The following is a 22,286-nucleotide window of genomic DNA, read 5'->3' as shown; positions in this document are numbered from 1 at the left end:
TCTGTGATTACTGATTTACTGATTACTAATCAACTTAGTTGATTCAAAAAATCAATAGAATCTATGCAAGAAACCTCACTGAAAAAATATTTAGCATTATTAAATATAATCAAAGATGATGTTTATTCACAAGAAACTTGATATCTTCCCTAAATTAGGGATAGAGAAATCTCTATGCAATAGAAAGCCTAAATCATCTTTGAACATTGCAGAAGTAAACTGTATTAATACTGAGGAATTATTTGTGAATATTATTGTTCACAATTGCCCATGTATAACATTGGTTAATTTAAAAAATTTTAAATGTGCTAAATATTCTTGGCCCTCAAATGACATAAAGTGAAAACACAAGTAAAATTGTGGAAGAAATCAGTTATGGAGAATAGGATGTATTAGATATCTATTACCAGAGGTATTCTGAAGATGCTTTCAGTAAATGATCTTTCATATTTTTGTTCAGTTCCACATTTGTAGACATTGAACATGAAAGATTTACAGCAAATTGATTACGTATCTCTTATGTATTTGCATAACTCTTTCCTCATAATTGCTCTGTGCAAAAGGAATTTATTAGAGGAAACAGATGTTCAGCAATACTTAGGACCATATCTATAGTCAACAAGAGAATTATTGTCTGAGGTTCCAACAGTCACTGAACATTATTATTTTTAATCTACTAATCCTATTCCTTGCCCTTTTTTTTTTTTCAACTCTTACTTTCAGTCTTCAAATCAATACTGAATATTGGTTGCAAGGCAGCAGAGTGGTAAAAGCAAGGACATTAGGAGTTAAGTAACTTGTCCAGGGTCACTCATATTCTTTAGGGTTAGCTAACAAAACTTCAGATGTATATTGGTTATTGTTTGTTTCTTTACCAGGAAAATAATGTCCTGTTCTTGTTCTTTCGTTCTCTTGGTTTCAATATTTAGTCTCCTCTCTCAAAATATCTGTTAAACTTTTACTGTCTTTAGGGCCTTATACAAGTCTTTTATGCTTATGAAACAAATTTTGTCAGACATTTAAATATGATTTATTAGAAAATATTCAAGATTTACAAATATATTTTTATTTCATTAGTAATTCACTTGCTTATGAAATGAAATCATTGTATAAAGGCTAGCCTTCTACCTGAAATACTCTTTAAAAGTTTAGTGAACAACTTCTTTGCTTTGGGAACCACTTCTAATGGAATAAAATCTAGAATCCGAGAATAGACACCAACACTGTGCTTTTTATTAGTTACATGTTTCTTTTGACTTTAAAATATGATCATTTGACTGCAAATTTTTCTTCAAGCAGGAAAAATATATAACATTAATATTTCCTGACCATAAGCTAATACAAATAATAGAAATTTGCCTTTGAGTATCTTTAATAGTAATAGAACTTTTGAGTTTATCTTCTTAAAATTTTACTATTGTAGTTACCTATATATTATATTTAAGTTTGTTTTTATAATATATGTGTGAGTAGTTCAGAAGCAGTCTTTGTGATTGATGGAACATTAATCAGATTTTAATTTGAGGGATGAGAGAGTAATTTTAATAAAAACAGTAAAGGATTTTCATAATGATCAGCATAACATTTCTTTCTCTTTTGTTTCTTTAGTCAATGATCTAAAACAGGGTTTCCCAACTTAACTTTTCTTATTGTTATAGTTACCATTCTGAATTCTTGAAATTGGAGTCAGGTAATTAGGAGCCAATTAAGAGTGAATAGCCTTTTAGCTACTGATATTTTTTTAGCTAACTGGCTAGCTGGAATAGATACCAATGATGGATGGCATCTATAATGAATCTGGCATAATTAGTTCCATGAATATACATACACAAATTTTAGAGCAGCTAACCATTACTAGGAGAATTGTGTGAAATGAAGAAAAGATGACTTCATGAAGCGAAGCATAGCTGTACAAAAAGAAAAATACACTTGTTGGAGAAATATATATTACAGTAGATAGATAGGAGAGTTATCACTTGAATATATAGCTGAGCTCATTAAGTCAAAGAAACTTCCTTGTCAGGCCAGAGAAGTGAAAAGGAGATACTGAAGGGACAGTCTTATTTACTATTTATAGCAAAACGATTGAGAGTAAACATCAACGTACCTTGAAGTATTTTTAAAGAGAAGACTAACCTAGAAGCAGTCAGCCACAAGAAAGTCACTGAACTAATTCTTGGGGCTCATTGCAAATGGGGGGTAATTTTTATCCTCTTGCTGAAATTTTCTCTAGCTTCATATATTTACAAGTAACCTGGTTAATGTTACATTCTCAATTATGCCAGTTCTCCATGCTTCAGTGCACTTTCTTGGATATTTTCATTGCTAAAATATTATTAATCTTTACACATCTTAAATAGACATGGATAATGTTAGCAACAGAATAATAAGTTGTCATGAATATAAAATTATCTTATTAGTTGATATTTCTATTAATTGACAGCCAGTCCTTTGATAATAATTCATTAAATTTAAATAGGCTGGTGGTTGTACAATATACATGAAGGTTGTAGTATTTGAAATCTTTTTAACTTTTGCCTACCAGAAATTATAGTCTGTGGTCATCTGTAGAAGCTCAAGCCACAATAATACATCAAAGAAGAATGTTATTGGAGGCTCATACAAGATATAATATTCTAAAAAGTCTACTATAATTTATTTTAATAATTATATAATAATAACAACAACATTTAAATTTTGCTCTGTTGTTTTACAGTTACTACCATCATCTCCTATTCGTATTTCTAGTAGTCGTCTTCATCAAATCAAACTGGTAAGGATCATTTGAAACTTATCATTTGTAAACTATTCAGATTGAGCTTTAAAATTCTACTATTGTTGTTTTTAAAAATGATGGAGGCAGATATTAAAAGGGAAAATAGTATTTTAATAAAAGCCATGCTGATAGAGATAAATTATTAGACCACGAGCCTATAAGGATTCAGACTGCCGCATCAGCAATTTTACCTTTTTGTACCTTCGTGCACTCAGATAACAAAAGAGACCGCCCCTCCTGATTCCAGGTGTCTTATCCCCTCTCTTACATCATCACGCTTCCTGTCTGCCTCCATTTTTACAAGAGGAATCATGGGAAATGTAGTGTTCCGAAGTCCCCTAAAATGTCCACAGGAAGTTTGTCATATAATCTACATACCTTAAAGCTCAAATGAGCCCCAAATAGCTCTTAAATAGAGTCCCAGAAATTCTAAATAACACATTACCTCCCACCTCCCACCCCCTGTTATCCTTTGGAAGATAAATCTCCCCAATGGATCAGGAAAATATAATCAAATTAGAGTTTACAATAATTCAGAGGTTAAAGGGAGAAAGAACAAAACAAATGTTCAGTGCATTGACAAAAACCATTTAGGGGGCAGTCCCCTTTTCTGGCATAAAGTGTCCATTCTAAATAAATAAACATTCAACTCATTCAACCCCCATAGTTCAAATCAATTGCGCCCAAAGTTCAAATTTGGATCTTCATGATCCAGTGAAGGCTCTTCAGGCATCTTCATGGTGTAGGGAGATGACACAATCCTTATCCTGAAATTACTCTCAAAGAATTTAAACTTTACATTATAGATTATAAAACATATATTTTCTTCTGAGAATTATACATTACCCCCCTGAGATTACTCCTAAAGGAGTAAAAATTAATTTGCATTATAGATTATAATTCAGACATTATGATTATAAAAACTTAACACACACACACACCCCTGAGGGAAATTATTAATAACACATTACTCCCCTGAATAGGTCAGCCAAGGATGCATGGCTGAGTCACAGGGGTTGCCTGAAATCAATTGGCAAAAGAAATATTATATTTTCATGATCCACTGGGGAGACTTGTCTTCCAAAGGATCACAGGGGGGAATGTAAAGTTGAAAAGACCTTGTACCCCTTTTAAAACTACATTTCACAAACTCCCTTTCACCATATCCATAATTCCTTAAGCCTTTTCCTATTGGTTGTGGGTTAAAACTACATTACCCAAACTCCCTTTCACCATACCCATAATTTCTTAAGCCTTTTCCTATTGGTTGTGGGTTTCGCCGGCTGGTTTGGATATGGTGGTTGTGGGCGTGGTGACAGGGCTTTTTGGAGAAGAGGCGGCATGGTAAGGTTGAGTTGAGACTCTTTCCCTGCACTTTAAATAAAATCCTTATAAATATCATACTTTGGAGGCATTGAATATTAATTTTAAAACTTACACTATTTAGTTTGAAATGCCTACAAAAAGAGAAACTTTCTTTTTTTATGCATAAAGAACAGCTGAATCTTTATAAAATCCGTTCTCAAATATATTTTTATATGTCAAAGAATGCTGTCCGCTTCCAAAGAAAGAACTACTGGAGGTGGAATGCAGATGAAAGCAGACTTATTTTTCACATTAATTTATGTGGATTTTAATTTGGAGGTTTTGGTTTCCCATTCTTATAAAAATGAGCAATAGGAAAACATATTTTAAATGATAGTACACGTATAACTAAGATCAAATTGCTTATCATCCTTTGGAAATGAGGGAGAGAGACAATTTGGATCTTATAACTTAAAAAAACTTATGTGGAAAATTGTCACATATTATTGGTAAAATAAAATACCTTTTAAAAAATAAGAATTGCTAGCATTTTTACTAAATCTTTACATATAGTGCCATATTTGATTGTCCCAGTACCTCTATTATAGGAAAGTTATGTGAATTAGGCTACATCCCATAGATCTTCTTAATTCCAAGACCAGCCATCTATTCACTAAGTTACTTTTCTGTTTATATAAAACATAAAAACTAGTAAACTTAATTATAGCAAAAAGGCATTTTAAAAATTCTCATAATTACTACTTTATATTGAATATATGTGAAAGTTATCAAAAGTAGAGGATATAATACTTTTCCCTTTCTGAATAAACTTTATCGTGGTCATCATTTTTTTTTGCCTTATTTAAAAATGTGTAATAAATTAAACAAGCTTATGTGTCAGTGTTAGGGATGGGAAAAGGAAAAAAACCCAACCCCAAGCTTCAGGCTTTTTCATGCTACTGTTTTCAGAACAAGTTCTGGGTGTCTTGAGTATTTTTGATGCTTTCAAGGTAGTGTGATCCTGGGGGAGTTCAGGGAGGATTAACACCCTCTAGCATAGCTCTTGTTGAGCCACTTCCAAGGTTGCTTCTTCTTCACCTCTGGTATCCACCTGGAATTCAACTCTCACCTTTAGCTACAAGAACCTATAACAGGAACCAGAGCCATGCTCTGAAAAAGAAATTATCTCAACAGATGGACTATAGTCCAGGTTATGGGTAACTTATCTTACCCTATTAGTGAATTAGGGGGTATCTACTCCAAGCATGTGAAGACTTCTCCAAGAGAAGAGCAGTTTGACCATTTGGTTCATCTCTGCCAGTCCAAATCACACTCAAATTATCACCCCCAGGATGTCATTGGGTCTCTTTTAAAAGAAGGAAGACAACTAATCCTGAAAGTGGTGTGTCAACTGCTTTCTTGTTATAGTCTTTACCAAAGAAATGGGCTTAGGTCCTTGCAACTATAAACACTAAGGCTCCTTTGTGACCAAAAGGACTCCTTTCTAGAATTGCAAATGGACAATAGAGTTCCCAGATAAGACCTGGTCTTACTAAGAGTCCTGTAATCTCTTTCTGATCTGTTATCTGAAACTCATACTATCACTGGCCTGAGACCTAAAACCACTGCTACATTTGCAACCACTCCTTTGGCTGGTGCTTTCAAAGTATATTCTTCTAGTTGGGCCCCCACCCAACTGTCATAGACCTCTCCTACCAAACTCTTTAGGTTATTTTAGACTGGAAAAATATCTGACTTTGAATTTTGTTTGCTCCCAGCAGAAATGATAGTTGGCAAAAAAGGATTAAAAGCACCAGGCCTGGAGTCAAGAAGACTTGAGTTCAGATTTCATTTATGTCACTAACCACTGTCCTAAGTTTCTTTACCTATAAAATGTGGATTAAAATAGTACCTACCTTACTACTATACAATGTCTTAACACATAAGTGCTACATAAATATTAGTTAGATCTTATTTTATAATAGGTTCAGTGGTCTTTTCATGGAGCTATTTCCTAGGAAGGAGGAAGCATAGAGTAGTGAATATTCTTATCAGGCATTTCACCAAATGAAATATCAGAGAGGAGAAAAAGAGAAGCATTTCCCTTTGGAGGAAAGTGTTTCAGAACAGATCCTTTAGTATCATTCACTATTAATGGGTAACACCTGGATGAATTCAAAAGACAAAAAAAAAAGAGAGAGACAGAGAGAAAATCATTGATTAGCACTGTGAAAGGAAAGGTTACTTTAGGAAAAAATACTTTAGTGACTGAGAGGAGAATGGGGAGAGACTTGAGACAAGCACACCTATCATCAGGTAGTAGTCCAAGTTGCAGTAGTCCAAGTATGATTTGAATAAGGGCTTATACTAGACAGTGTCAGAGGAGAGAAGAAAGTATTTTCAAGCAATGTTGCAGAGATGAAATTACTTTGGCAATAGCTTGGATATGTGAAGCAAGAAAAATTTTAAGGAGTGAAAAATAATAATGCAAGTTAGAGAAGATATTAATGTTCTTGACAGTAACTAGAGAAAGTAAGAGGAAAATTTTGGGAAGGAATTTTGAACATGTTGAGTATAAAACGTCTACTGGACAACAGAGATATCTGAAAGCAATTAGAATTGCAAAGCTGAAGATAGCCCAGAACAGTGCCCTTAGGAATACCATTGAAATGAAAATTCTTTGAGCTTTTACCCAGATTTAACAAGGCAAAACTTAGCAGCATGTTCACAGGCTGATTGATCCCTAGAGATCAACAAATGGCTTCAGGGTGGACCAGTGATAAAAGCTAACTTTCATAATGAGATAAAGATAATTCAGATAGCTCAACATCAGCAAAAGAGTTTAGGCCCTTGCGTCTCATTTCTTCCCTAAGTTAGCAAGTACCGGACACTTTGTAGGACCTGCTATCACAGTTAGGGTTTAGCAACAAGAAGCATGTAATCTGAATATCTGCAAGCAACAGAGCCTCTCCTAAAACCGACTTGACTAGCAGGGCCAGGGACAATGAATCACCAAGTCAACCTCTTTTTTTTTTTTCCAGTGTCTAATTCTTTTTTTTATTTAGAATATTTTTCCTTGGTTACATGATTCACAATCCTTCCCCATCCTGGAGCTGACAAGCAATTCCACTGGGTTATCCATGTATCATCGTTCAAAACCAATTTCCATGATATTCATATTTGCAGTAGAACGATTCTTTAACATCAAAACCATAATCACATCCCTATCATACTATATGATCAATCACATATTTTTCTAATGCATTTCTGTTTCCACAGTTCTTTCTCTAGATGTGGATAGCATTCTTTTTCATAAGTTCCTTGGGATTGTCCTGAATTATTGCTTTGCTGATAGTAGAGAAGTCCATTGCGATCAATTTTGCCTCAGTGTATCTGTCTCTGTGTATAAGATTCTCCTGGTTCTCCTTTCACTCTGCATCAATTCTGGAGGTTATTCCAGTTCACATGGAATTCCTCCAGTTCATTATTTGTTTGAGCACAGTAGTATTCCATCCCCAACAGATACCACAATTTATTCAGCCATTCCCCAATCAGTTGACATCTCTTCATTTTCCAGTTTTTTTGCCACTACAAAAAATGCAGCTATAAATATCTTTGTACAAGTCTTTTTATCTATGATCTCTTCGGGGTATAAACTCAGCAGTGCTATGGGTGGATTAAAAGGCAGGCATTCTTTTAAAGCCCTTTTGGCATAGTTCCAATTTGCCTTCCATAATGGTTAAATCAACATAACTTTCAATAACACTATGGTCTTGTGGAGGGTCCAGCAAAAGAAACATAAAAGACACAGTCAGATAGTTAAGAAGAGAATCACAAGAAAGTGGGATATCCCCTAAAAACCTTTAGAAAAGAAGTGACCAGTGATATATAATCTTTTTTCTTTTCCACCCTTTTGTGGTTAAGTTCTTTGAAATACCCATCTATAATAGTTGCTTCCTCTTACTCTTACTTCTCCTTACTTCCTCTAAGTCTGATTTCTATACTTATCATTCCATTAAAATTGCTCTCTAAAGTTACTAATAGTCTCTTATTTGCCAAATCCAACTTTCTCTCAGGCCTAATCTCATCTGATTGACCTCATGAAATAAGCTTTCTTGTCTTTCCTTTCCCACTCTTCTTTCCCTTGACAGGTGAAAGTGCCAGTTCACATTCGTTGAAATTTTCTTCTAAGCCAGCTGCTTAAGGGTTAAAACAAAGTTTACAATGGGAACTCTTAACTTGCTCTCTCCATCTAACCACCCACTTCTGGATTTTCAGATTCAGAAGCCTCTAACCCCAAAACCATGTGGTGAAAATATATACAAACATATATACAAAATAAAAGAACCCTGATCTCATTTAATTTAGTCTAGCATGAATTTTAATACAAATGTGCATTTTATTCTCCTTTATATTTTATTCTGCATGTGCTTATACCTGCACTTATCCCTCAAACCCTCAAGAATGTGAATTATTTCATTCTTTATTTCTACTAGTGTTTAGCTTATAATGCAAATTATCAGAATGCTCTTAGGTTTATCACTTATTTTTTCCCTGTTCTTTGTCAACCAAAAAAAGATAGTGCTTCAGAGGGGAGGAAAGAGGGTAGCTAAAAGAATCTCTAAAATTACTTCTTGATATAGCAGAACAAATCCAGTTTATTTTTAACTGAATTGACAGTTTCAAGCTTCATCCTATATTTGGAATAACAAAAGATCAAGAATATCAGGGGAAATAATGAAAAAATGGCTTCTCAAATATATATAGAACTGAGTTAAAATGACAAGAATGCGAAGCATTCTCCAAATGACAGATGGTCAAAGGATATTAATAGGCAGTTCTCAGAAGAAGGAATTAAAACTTATCTTTGATCAGGTGAAAAAATGCTCCAAATCATTAAGAGAAATGAAAATTAAAATAGCTGAAGTAACCTCACACCTATCATACTGGTAATTTGACAAAAAAGAAAAATGATAAATGTTGGAGGGAATGTGGAAAAATTTAGACTTCAACAAATAACTCTTTTGATCATGAGAGCATCATATCGAATAAGTAAAAGATTATGGGAAATTTTATGTGGAGCAGTATCAATAGGTTGTAGTGAGGTCAGAAGCCAGGTGAGAATTTAAGGCTGCAATTTTCTTGGGATCATCTTCTAGAATTTTTGTTGGGAAGGGAAGAAGGGATAAAAGATGAATATGATAAGGATTCAGGACAAAAGATTAAAGAGAAACAATCTAAAAGATAAGGAGAAAATTGGTAAGGCCTGGACTTGAAGTCAGGAAGATATGCATTAAAATTCATTTGGGACTAGTTGTGAAATCCTGGTTATGTCAGTTAATCTCTAAGCCTCATTTTCTTCATCTGTAAAATGGGAATAGTAATAATATAGGTTGTTGTAATGGTCAAATAAAATTGTTTGTGTATCCATTAACATAAATATGTGTGGAGTGGAATGGGGTGGGGCTCATACCCCTAGAAATCATTCTGATGAGCAGCCAGGAGCCTTGATAAGATGCTGGCAGAGAAAGGCTGCTTTATTTGGAGAAAACAGTGGACATTGGGGGTGGGGAGTGAGGAAAAGGGATTCTGCCCACACAAATGGCTTAATCATAACAAAAATGTTCTCTCTTCCTTCAGCTTATCTTATAATTTGGCTTTCTTCCCAGGGTACAGATAAATTCTGCTCGGGGCTTTTGAAAATAGATCAGGAAAATGAAAAATTTTGTAGGGGCGGGGCAGGCAACTCTACCCCCACAAATAGTAATTCTAAGGAGTTTTGAAAATTGGGATTACAACAAATCCAAATACTACTGTGAGAATTACACACTGAATCTCATTCCACACAATATAGACACATGACACTTTGCAACCATTAAGTAGTATCTAAAGTGGTAGCTTTCAAAGTTATTGAATGCTGGATTTAAAAAATAGTTGTCAATAGTTCACACTATCAGTTTTGCAGGCAGTTCTATGATAGAATATCTCAGAAATCTTTACTGGGGCCTTTCCTGTTTAATATTTTTGTCATAATTGGTATGCTCAAAGTTGCAGGATACAAAATAAATGCACATAAATCATCAGCATTTCTATATATTTCCAACACATGAGAGCAGCAAGAGGTAGAAAGAGAAACACCATTTAAAATCACCCTAGACAATATAAAATACTTAGGAATCTATCTACCAAAACAAACACAGCAATTATACGAAAACAACTACAAAACACTTTCTAAACAAATAAAACTGGATCTCAACAATTGGAAAGCCATTAATTGCTCATGGGTAGGACGAGCTAACATAATAAAAATGAACATCCTATCCAAATTAATTTACCTATTTAGCGCCATACCTATCAAACTACCAAAAAACTTCTTTACTGAATTAGGAAAAACTATAACAAATTTCATTTGGAATAACAAAATATCAAGAATATCAAGGGAAATAATGAAAAAAAATGTGAAGGAAGGGGGCCCAGCAGTACCAGATATTAAACTATACTATAAAGCAGCAGTCATCAAAACAATATGGTACTGGCTAAGAGACAGAAGAGGGAGGATCAGTGGAATAGACTTGGGGTAAATGACATCAGCAAGACAGTGTATGATAAACCCAAAGAGCCCAACTTTTGGGACATGGATCCATTATTTGACAAAAACTACTGGGAAATTTGGAAAACAATATGGGACTGATTAGGTTTAGATCAACATCTCATACCCTACACCAAGATAAATTCAGAATGGGTAAATTTCTTGAATATAAAGAGGGAAACTATAAATAAGTTAAGTGAAAACAAAATAGTATACTTGTCAGATCTCTGGGAAAGGAAAGGTTTTAAAACTAAGGAAGAGTTAGAGAAAATTACAAAATGTAAATTAAATGGTTTTGATTATATTAAGCTAAAAAGCTTTTGTACAAACAAAGACAATGTAGTCTCAATCAGAAGGGAAACAACAAATTGGGAAAAAAATCTTTATAACAAAAAACTCTGACATGGGTCTAATTATACAAATATACAAGGAGTTAAATCAATTGTATAAAAAATCAAGCCATTTCCCCAATTGATAAATGGGCAAGAGACATGAATAGGCAATTTTCAGGTAAAGAAATCAAAAGTATCAATAAGCACATGAGAAAGTGTTCCAAATCTCTAATAATTAGAGAAATGCAAATCAAAACAACTCTGAGGTACCACCTCACACCTAGCAGAATGGCTAAAATGAAAGAAGGGGAGAGTAATGAATGTTGGAGGGGATGTGGCAAAATTGGGACATTAATGCATTGCTGGTGGAGTTGTGAACTGATCCAACCATTCTGGCTGGCCATTTGGAGCTATCCTCAAAGGGCTATAAAAGAATGCCTGCCCTTTGATCCAGCCCTAGCATTGTTCGATTCGTACCCCAAACAGATCATAGATAAACAGACTTGTACGAAAATATTTATAGCTGCACTTTTTGTGATGGCAACAAACTGGAAAAGGAGGGTATGTCCTTCAATTGGGGAATGGCTGAACAAATTGTGGTATATGCTGGTGATGGAATACTATTGTGTTCAAAGGAATAATAAACTGGAGGAGTTCCATGTGAACTGGAAAGACCTCCAGGAACTGATGCAGAGCAAAAGGAACAGAGCCAGAAGAACACTGTACACAGAGACTGAAACACTGTAGTAAAATCAAATGTAATGGACTTCTGTACCAGCAGAAAGCAATGACATAAGACAGCTCTGGAGGGATCTATGGTAAAGAACGCTGCCCACATTCAGAGGAAGGACTGCAAGAGAGGAAACATATAAGAAAAACAACTGCTTGAACACATGGGTCGGGGTGGACATGATTGGGGATGTGGACTCGAAGCTACCACACCAATGCAACTACCAACAATTTGGAAATAGGTCTTGATCAAGGACACATGTTAAAACCAGTGGAAATGTGCATCGGCCATGGATGGGAGGGATAGTGGGGGGTGAAGGGGAAAGTAGGAGCGTGAATCATGTAACCATGTTAAAAAAGAATATTAATAAATGTTTTTAAAAAAGATAATTGGTATGCTCACATCTATAGATGATACAAAACACACACCAGCGTTAAGATCCAACACGATCTTCATAGGGCAAAACATTGGACTATTAAATTGACAAAATAAAAATCAATAAGACTAAAATATAAAAGTTTAGCATTTGAATACAAAAAATAGCTTTACAAACATAAGACAAAACAAGCATAGATAGAAAGCAGTTATGAGAAAAAAGATCTAGAAGTTAAAGTGAACTGTTTAATTAAAATGTCAGCAATTTAAAGTAGCATTGATTTTCCAGAAATATGCCACACTACCGTATTATTCTTAGACCTCTTTTAGATGTTTTAATTCTAAATACTATAGTAAGTATAGGAAGAAATTTATGAACTGGAAAATGTACAGAGAAAGGTAACCAAGCTGGTAGAAGGCCTTCCACTTGTTCATGCTATGTGAAGATCTGGAAATGTTTATCTTGGAAAGAAGAAACCAGTTTAAAATATCTGAGAAGTCTTATAGGAGGAAAAGTTGAAAGGAAATGGAATAAACATTTATATACAGCTAAGGGCTTTTACAAATATCTTATTTCATTCTCACAATTATTTTGAGAAGGAGGTGCTGGATGCTGCTATTATCCTAAACTTAAGTTGAAGAAATATAAACAATGACTCATCTTAACCCTTTCTTTTGCTGGATAAATTATTCTTTATCATTAAACATCTTCTTTCCAACTTCCTTTTTTACTGTTGAGGGCATCATCATCTTCCCGGTCACCCAAGCTCAGCTCTTTGGTGACATCTTGGACTCCTCATTCTCTTTTACAACCCTATATGAAAGACATGTCGATTTTGCCTCCATAATATCTCTGATGTGTCCCTCCCTTCTTTCCTGATACAGCACCCCAGAGCAATTTCTCAATTTCTTGTGACTGGATCTACCCTCTACTCAGCTGTCAAAGTGATCTTCCTAATTTACAGATGTGACTGTGCCATTATTTCCTACTCCCTAGCAATCTCCAGAATCAAATATCACCTCTAAAGTTCTCATAGCCTACCTCCCACCAGCACTTAAATAGCCATTGTGAAGCACAGTACCTGGCACAAAGCTAAGTTACTGTCAGGCACTAAGTTAATTAGGGTATGTGTTAAGAATTTTTGGTTCCATGGAAGCTCATAGGATAAACATAGTTAAAGAGTTCTGTGAATATCAGAAAAACATGATTGATTCATCTTTGTTTTGGCATTGAAATTTCTATTATCTGAATAATTCCTGAATTCGTTATGTGTTAAAATAGTTTAGACATTTGTTATGCCTTTTGTAGATGAAGTTGTAATGCTTATTAAGATTCTTTTGTTCAGATGTCCAAAGTGCATACCCTTTGATTCAGTAATACCACGACTAGGTCTGTATCCCAGAGAGATCAAAAAGGAAAAGGACTTGCTTGCTTATTCAAAAAGATTTATAGCAGCTCTTTTTGTGGTGGCAAGGAATTGAACATTGAAGGCATGTCCATTAGTTAAAGAATGGCTGAACAAATTGTAGTATAGGATGGTGATTGGATACTATTGTTCTTTAAGAAATGATAAATAGGATGATTTCAGGAAAAAACTGGAAAGACCTACATGACCTACAGAGTGAAGTAATTTGAACGAAGAGAATGTTGTACACAGTAAGAGAAATATGATCCAACTGCGGAGGGCTTAGCTACTCTCAGCAATAAAATGATCCAGAACAATATGAAGGATTTATGACTACAGATACATATAGATCCACCTCCAGAGAAAGAATCCTTGGAGTCACCATGCAGATCAAAGCATACTATTTCTCACTTTTGTTTATTCATGATTTTATTTCAGAGTTTTGTTATATGGAAGTAAGTTTTGCATGATAATGCATGTATAACCCTAACCCATAAATCCTGACCAAATTTGGTCAGAATTTAAGATTACATTTGTACAGCAAATCAAGATAGGATACTTTTAAATTAAATAAAATTGTTTAAGACCATAATGAATCAAGTTTTATTGGTTTTCCAGGAAGAAGGAATGGACTTGATCAACAGAGAAACTGTACGTGAAAGGTAAGTATAACATTTAAAAGTGTTATCATGATTATTATTTTCTTATCAAGAAGAAAATGCCATAAATCACCAATCAATTCTCTTGTATTTATAGAGAAGTGCAAACTGCAATGCAGATCAGTCAGTCTTGGGAAGAAAGTCTGAATCTGGTAAAGTAATTTAAAAAATTTTTAACAGGTTTCTTCAGTTGCAGTCTACTTGTCTTGCATAAAAACACTGCCAGACTAAGTACATATATAAACAATACATATAGTTGTGTGTGTGTTTACATACATACATATATGTGTGTATGTGTATATACATATGGATCTATGTATGAGTTTTATTGTCATGAAATCCCAGAAAGGTTCTGCATTAAGAAATGATAGCCAACAGTTATAGGTGCAGTTGGAGAATCAGTCAGGTGAGGTTGGAGGATCAGGAAAAATAGGGAAGAAATACAATCTATTCTCCCACTCAATTATTCCAACAACAACAAAAACTAGGAATACAAAATCCTAAGTAAAAATTCCAAGCAAAAAAAAATAGTGAATCTTTTTTCCAGACCAGGTTAACATTAAGAAACAAGTCAAAGCACTATTCCACCAATACACAAAGCTTTCCAGCCTGTGTCTATGTTGTGGAGCTAATATGATGATGGGGAAGAGAATGACTTCAAGATATCTACAAGCAAAGCCACAAGTTAAAACATAGCTTATGCATACATTAAACTATACATTTAGAAATGTTAGAAACAAAAGATTGTTTAAAATACTTTATAAATGACATGAGAGTAATAGAGGGAAAATTGGGAAAAGAAATGAGAACTTCGAAAAAAAAGAACTGGAAAAAGAATAAGCAGTTAGCCCAAAAAGTAAAAGGGGGGACCCCTTCTTCAATCAGCAGATACCCTAAAAATGTCAATAAGTCAAAGGGAAATTAACAATTCCATTGGACAAGAAACATTTAGACAAAGCCAAAAAAAAAATGTAGAAAATAAAGGTATCTCAAAAGTAAGCTAGCTTAGAAAAAAGTTTAAAGAAAAATAATTTTTAAATCATTGGATTACCTGAAAGTGATGGTCTATTCTCCAACTCCAAAACAGCCTGGATGTTATATTTCAGTAAATCATGATACAAAAGTACCCAGATCTTTAAAATCACCATACGGAAAATGAAAATGGAAGCATCCAACTGAATTCCTCCCAAAGGAAACTCCAGCTTCTAAATTCCCCAGGGATGCCATAGCCAAGATTAAAAGCTTTCTTGTGAAAGGAAAAATTCAGGAAATAGCCAGAAAGACAGAATTTGAGAATCAAGGTGCCACAATTGGTATAACATGAGATTTCAAAAATACTGTGCTAAAAGTCTCTACTCTCTTTTATTCTCTAGAGCCCAGTACATGAAATTCCAAAAGGAAAAAGATAAACTTTAAAAAAACCAACAAAAACCCTTTATCATCTATCTCAGAACCTTGACATAATATGTACACATATATATATGTATCTTCCATATCACAATTTTTACCATCACGATTTCAATATGTTATGGGTTGTCAAATGGGAACTTAAGGAGTTTTGCAGAAACTGCAGAGGACGTGAGGCAGCCAGCAGACATCACAAAAGACGTTTAGAAACTCAGAAATACATAACATGTATATAGTGTTGTATGCCATCGACATATTTTCTCTTTTAACACCATAATATGCACAATTTTTTAAAAAGTTGAAATAAGTAAAAATTTAAAGTTTGTGAAACAAGAACACAAAAAAACAAAAAATTTTACATGGATTTTCCAGCTCACAAGAGCATCATACTTCTAAACTTCACAGTGTAGAAGGGATGCCTTTACTACATATACTTTTGTTTGAACAAGAACTTTTTCTATCTTCTGCCTTTATACTTGTTCTCTCTGTTAAAAAACAAATTGTCATAGTCATAATGGCCCCTTCCCTTTCTTTCTCTACTCCCCCCACATGGATATGAAGGGTTTTGACCATCTTCCCAAGAATTTCTTGAGATTGGGACTGGTATTTGAGAGAGGGATGGAGCTTTACCTGGACACTGTCATAAGACTACTTCAAATGATGATGCCTATGTTTAAAAAAAAAAAAAAAACTTGAGGAGGAAAAGGAGTTTATTATGTGCCTGACATTGTTTTAAGCACTAGAGTTGTGGAACCACGTTAACTTTTGGTGAGTTGGCTTTTCTGATTCTTTGATATTGTTCTCAACACAGTAGGTCTTATGAAAGTAGTAATACCAAGAAATATTTTCTCCCCAGAGTTAAATTTCTCAACGACTTAATGTTCATTATGGATCATATTTTGAGTATAAGGGATTTTAAGATTATTTATCTTAACTCCCCTCCTTTTTGTATGAGAAGACAGTCCAGTGCAAGTGAAGTTTATAAGTATATATAAGAAGTATAATAGTGGATTGGGCTTTTGATTCCAAATCACTTAGCATCACGTCAAGTCCCTTCAAATGTCTTGGGTCTAAATTAATTTGTGATTTGCAATGTTGTTAACAGTTTGTTTGCTTTTTTAATAGAATGATAGTGATGCTGAGAAATCATCCTTTCTGAAGCTAATTGATTTTGTTCCAGTTTCCCCAGCACCTTCACCCACCAGGGGAATTGGTAAGGTAAGCCAGGGAAACAAAAATTTTCATCGATTTCTGAACCTTTCTGATAGTTTTCTTTTATTACAGCATATTTGAAATTAAAAAAACAGTGTCTCTTCCTTAAACTCTTACTTTTTTTTAAAAGCAATGTTTCTCACCATCATTGCAAAGTTTTGTGAGTAGCAGTGGATTTCCTCCAAGCCCTATTCCCAGTCCAACAAGACGATTTACAACGTAAGTACATGTATATCCCTCAAGTTATAAATTCTTTGACTTCTTAATTGTGAGGACCTTACCTATAGGAATACAAATTGAAATGCCTTCATGTATTAATTTTAGTTTCTGAATTGCCATGATCACAAAAATTCACTTGGTACTCACTCTGCTGAAGCCTTTTGGTATTAGCAGTCTAATCTTTACACTAAAAGCATACTTTTCCATTGCAAGACGTGAGAGCTTTGTAAAACTTGATAAATCTACTGCAGCTTTCAGAGCTTTGACGAATTGATTCATCTCCATTCTGTAATGATTTCTTGAAAAAAAAAGACTTTTAATGGAGTATTTTGAAAAAATGAATTATGTCTGAAAATTTTTATGATGTATAATCATATGTTCTTCAAAATTAAAAAAATTAATTTACATAATAAGCTCTTTGAATGACTTTTACTAGTCTAATATAAAGAATTTTTTATCCACTTGGAATACCCTAAACATCCACATAGCACTTGTTATTTATTAAATTCCTTCCTTCTTTCAAAGTCTAGTTTCTTCTCCAGTCTACCTTCCTGACTTCTCTTTTTTCTTCTAAAAATAAAAAAGATCTGCTTTTCCAGAATCTTTTTCAATTCAATAAAATACAGAAGTGAGAAGTGACTTGAGTCTCATCCTCAAGGATCTAATAAGTATTGTGTGTATATATAATTACTTGTGAGATAGATTAGAAAAATTAGTTAGATGAGGGATTAATTATGGTTAGAAACAACTAGAGGACACTGAGCATTTATTTGTATCAGTAGTGTCATTTTTCATGTTTGTATTTTATTGAATTGAGACAGAGAGATTTTGGAAAAGTAGATCATTTCTACTTAGTAGCCCTTTCAAGTGAGACAGAGAAAGATAGAAAGGGACAGAGACAGAAGGGAGGGCAGGACAGAGAGAGAGGGAGAGAGAAGAGTCACCAGTGAAAATGCATGGAGAGGTGATAAAGAGCTTTAAAACCGAAGAGTTTCCTTCTCTAGGTTAACAAGATTTAGTGATCCTTTGAAAAGTATTTTCATTGATAACATTTTTTTATGCAACATTTTCTGATTATCTTTTATTCTCTAAAACATCAGCCACATGAGCAAATATATTGAATACTCTGTTACTTGTAGTCCCTTAATTCCTTTCATTCAGCTTAACCTTCTCTCTTATAACCAATCCCTATGTATTGTTTCTAAGGCGTCCATCTTCCATCAATTCATCCAAGTCTTTCCAAATAAATTAATATTTAGCAATTCCCCAAGTATTGAACATCAGCTGTGTTTCCAGTTCTTTTCTACTGCAGGTAATTTGAAAATGTTTGGGACTTTTTTGTCTTCTTAAGCTCCCTGGATTCCATTCCCAATACTAGGTTCTTTGAATCAAGGAGTCTGGATGAGTAAGTCATAACCATAGCAAAATCTGAGGTTTAAAACTGAAGTGGAATTTTTTTTTAGATTTAAATATTTTATTTTTTTACAAAAATTTTCCATGGTTACATGATTCATGTTCTTACTTTCCCCTTCAGCCCCCACCCCCACTCCATCCAACGCTCATTTCCACTGGTTTTAACATGTGTGATCAATCAAGACTTATTTCCATATTATTGATAGTGGCACTGATGTGTTCATTTACATGGTCCTTAACCATGTCCACATCAATACAAGTGTTCAAGCAGTTGTTTTTCTTCTATGTTTCCACTCCTGCAGTCCTTCCTCTGAATGTGGGTAGCATCTTTTCCATAAATCCCTCAGAATTGTGTCCTGGGTCATTGCATTGCTGCTAGTACAGAAGTCCATTACATTCGATTTTACCACGGTATATCAGTCTCTGTATACAATGTTCTCCTGGTTCTTCTCCTTTCACTCTGCATCAATTCCTGGAGGTCTTTCCAGTTCACATGGAATTCCTCTAGTTTATCATTCCTTCGAGCACAGTAATATTCCATTCCCATCAGATACCACAGTTTGTTCAGCCAGTACCCAATTGAAGGGCATACCCTCATTTTCCAGTTTTTTGCCACCACAAAAAGCGCAGCTATAAATATTTTCATACAAGTCTGTTTATCTATGATCTCTTTGGAGTATTTTTAAAAGATGATAAAACTAAGGTGTGAGTACTTTCTTGAACAACTAAGGTAAAATGAAATATGAGTTCATGAAAACTGAAAAAGCTAAGAACCTGACAGGTTTAGAATTCATTATTATGAACAGTGAAATAGATGACAGGTGGAATTAAGAATCATTGCATAAATCATTAAAGAAGATGAGAGTGAGGAATGATAGCCTGTGTTACACTGATGATGAGATGGAATGGATGGGGTTGCAATCTGTCCTCCTAGAGAAGGAAACCTACATAGTTGTGATTGTGGATATAATCCCTGTTGCCTGGCGTGGTATACTTCACAAGTTCCAACCCAAGCACAGGGTGAGTGCTTAATAAAAAAAATACAATAATAAAAATAAATATCTGATAGACTCAAATGTTCATGTTTTACATTCCAAGTAATGATTTCTCATCCACTATATGCTACACAGTTCCTTTTACTTAAGAGTTAAGTATAAAGCATCCTAAAAACCATATGGTTCTGTTTTTAAGATTCAGAACATTGGGATAACTTTCTTTTTTAAGTGAAAGATTACCAATGGATTATGTAAACCATAATTATGTGATTATGATGAGCATCTTGGAACTAAAAATCTTTTTCTTGTTATGCTTTTGCCTTCCTTGTCTTAATAATTCTGTATTTTCTTACTGTGATTTTTAATCATATTATTTTACATATGTACATATATATCTATAATTATAGCAGAAGAAGCCATAGTCCCATCAACTGTATTAGACCAGGTATACTTGGAGCAGTGAAAAGAAAAGGTACAGTATGTACACCTGAACTTCAAAATAGAATTGTAAAGTGTACTTAGTCTGTTTATCAATCTATTCTCAATTCCATTTCTCCCTCTACCTTGAAGTTCCAGACTCCCGTTGTTGTTCATTTGTACTTTTCCTTATCTCTTGACCATTTGATCATATCTGTACTCTCCTCTATCCTGTCTAGTATGCTTCACTCCTCTTCTGTATTATATTATTATATATTATAATTTTTTTCTCTAAGAGTGTAAGCCTCTTATAGTAAGTGTTAAATTTTTGTAAATGTGTTCCTAGCACTCAAAAGTTTTAACAAAAAAGTACTGGACATGTAGGCAAGTTAAAAATATAGATCAATATTTTGCCTTTTGTTGTTGCTGCTGTTGTTGCTGTTGTTGTTATTAATTGACATGTTTTGTTTCTTTGTTTCCTCACTCTTTTTAGTATGGTTCCCCCCCACCCCCTTTCCGCTAGCATGAAGAGTCAATCACCCCCTTTCCGCTAGCATGAAGAGAGTCAAACCTTCCTTCAGTATGGATATTTCTTTATACACTTGTTCTAATTCATCTACTTTTCTTATCTTTGTTTTTCTTTTGTTTCATTTTATCACTATATTTTTCCTCATACACTATATAGAAACTGTTATCCATTAGGATATCATCCATTGGGATACTTTTTTTCTTGGGGGAGAGTTGTTTTTAAAAGATTTTTCAGCTCTTTTCTATTTTCCATCTGTTGGTTTCTATTTGTAGCTTCAATTGTTCTGGGAATGATGTGATATAATTGAGACCTTCACCAAAGTTCATTTAATTTTTTCCCCTTCCTTTTCCTTTCTGCCTCATATTTCCATTTATAATGATAATGAGACAGAGAGATGACACAAAGATAGATATGTGATGTATAACTTTAGATGAGTAAATGGAGAGAGAAACTATAGTTTCTTCAAGCTGATTGGGAGTACTTTTACTACTGCTCTTCCACAGGCGAAATGGAAACTGAAGATCAGCCAAAGAGATTTTTTAAAGGCATAACCAATATGCTTTATTCTGATGTTACACATCTGTCAGAACTGAATGTGTGGTGAGTATTACCTTTGAATTTTTAATATCAATTACATATTAATCACAAAAATCTTAGCCATTTTTGTAAACATTCTACTTTGGATTTTTAAATAAACACATTTCATATTTCCAATATGCCAGATCAGCTCTGACACACAATATAGTCTTAATTTCATTTGTCTTTGGGCTTACTTCCCTCTTATACAAACAGATAACTGAATGCTACTAGCGAAAAACAGTATAAACTGGGTCCAAAGTGGGTGGCCAACTTTTATTCTTCTGTAATTAATTTTAGCACACATTCTTTAGAGGCTATTTCAGACTTCCTTGGGCAGCACCTCCACTTTTCTTTCCTTTGCAATAGTAGAGAATCTTACCTATTATCCTACAAAGAAAATAGCTTTCTTCTTTCCTCTTCTGTAGAACACATCTTATACTTAAATAGATGAAAACCTAGAAAAATCTCATACCATTTAAATATCCTAGTATTAGACAAAGTAGAAGTAAATGACCAGTGGAGTGAGGGGGTTACACTTTGAAAAACAAAAGAAATCCAAGATTCTGTTAAGCGTTTGTGACCCTAGCCAAGGCACTTACCCCTGTTGGCCTTTGTTTACTCATCTGTAAAATGATCTGGAAAAGGAAATGGCAAATCAGTTGCTAAATATCCTTGCCATGAAAAAACACACAGGAACAAGAAGTTCTTCCTTAAGTTGAAATTCTTTTCTTTCTCTTTTTATAACAAAGGCTTTTTAAAAAGCAATTGCATTAAAATTTTTTCATCACATATGAATTTTTAATGGAGCAAATCATTGCACATATTTCAATTTCTCTGTGACTTTATTTATTCCAGTTTGTCTTCAGATACCTTTGATGGAAATAATCCCACTGCAGAATCTTCTGGCAGTTCACCAGCTAAAGTCACTACTACTACTGATTCTCCCATATCTCCTTCTGAATCCAGCTCTTCATTTATGTCAGTAGATGAACTCATATCTAAGTGAAAACCTATAGGAGACTTACATTTTCCAAATGAGAGAAACCATATTGGAGTGAACATAAGTCTAAAAAATAAATTCAGTTATTTCCTTTTTGGCTTTACTCATTTTTTTTTTAATTTCCAGAGAATTTAACAGTTCCCCAAAATGCAGATACATAATAGAAAGCCTCCAATCATTTTTTATTTAAAAAAAAAAAGTAAGCTAAAACCATTTTTGGTAAAGTAGTAGAGGAACCTGCTGTTTATTTCCTTAAGCCTCTTAAAACTTCAGTGACGTACAGTAAGAATTCACACAACCAAAACCATCAAAGAAAAATGTCTATTTCCAGGTGAGGGAAACT

General features: G+C 34.0%; 1 protein-coding gene across 2 annotated transcripts in view; it reads left to right on the top strand.

Moving 5' to 3' along the window:
* Nucleotides 1–22,036, top strand: part of LOC123253578 (P2R1A-PPP2R2A-interacting phosphatase regulator 1-like) — a 35,205-nt gene extending 13,169 nt beyond the window's left edge. Inside the window, exons 3-10 of one of the 2 annotated variants that reach the window (XM_044682747.1) lie at nt 2,717–2,773; nt 14,132–14,175; nt 14,270–14,324; nt 16,705–16,797; nt 16,922–17,010; nt 19,826–19,890; nt 20,868–20,964; nt 21,799–22,036. In XM_044682747.1, coding sequence (XP_044538682.1) covers nt 2,717–2,773; nt 14,132–14,175; nt 14,270–14,324; nt 16,705–16,797; nt 16,922–17,010; nt 19,826–19,890; nt 20,868–20,964; nt 21,799–21,949 — 651 coding nt within the window. In that variant the 3' untranslated portion in view covers nt 21,950–22,036. The remainder of the gene's footprint in view (nt 1–2,716; nt 2,774–14,131; nt 14,176–14,269; nt 14,325–16,704; nt 16,798–16,921; nt 17,011–19,825; nt 19,891–20,867; nt 20,965–21,798) is intronic. The other variant, XM_044682748.1, reaches the window with a different exon arrangement.
* The last annotated feature ends 250 nt before the right edge of the window (nt 22,037–22,286 follow it).

The sequence above is a fragment of the Gracilinanus agilis genome, chromosome X, assembly GCF_016433145.1.
Source record: "Gracilinanus agilis isolate LMUSP501 chromosome X, AgileGrace, whole genome shotgun sequence".
Classification (NCBI taxonomy): Eukaryota; Metazoa; Chordata; class Mammalia; order Didelphimorphia; family Didelphidae; genus Gracilinanus; species Gracilinanus agilis.
Note: the sequence above shows the minus strand (reverse complement) of the source record. Positions and strands in the feature narration are given on the sequence as shown.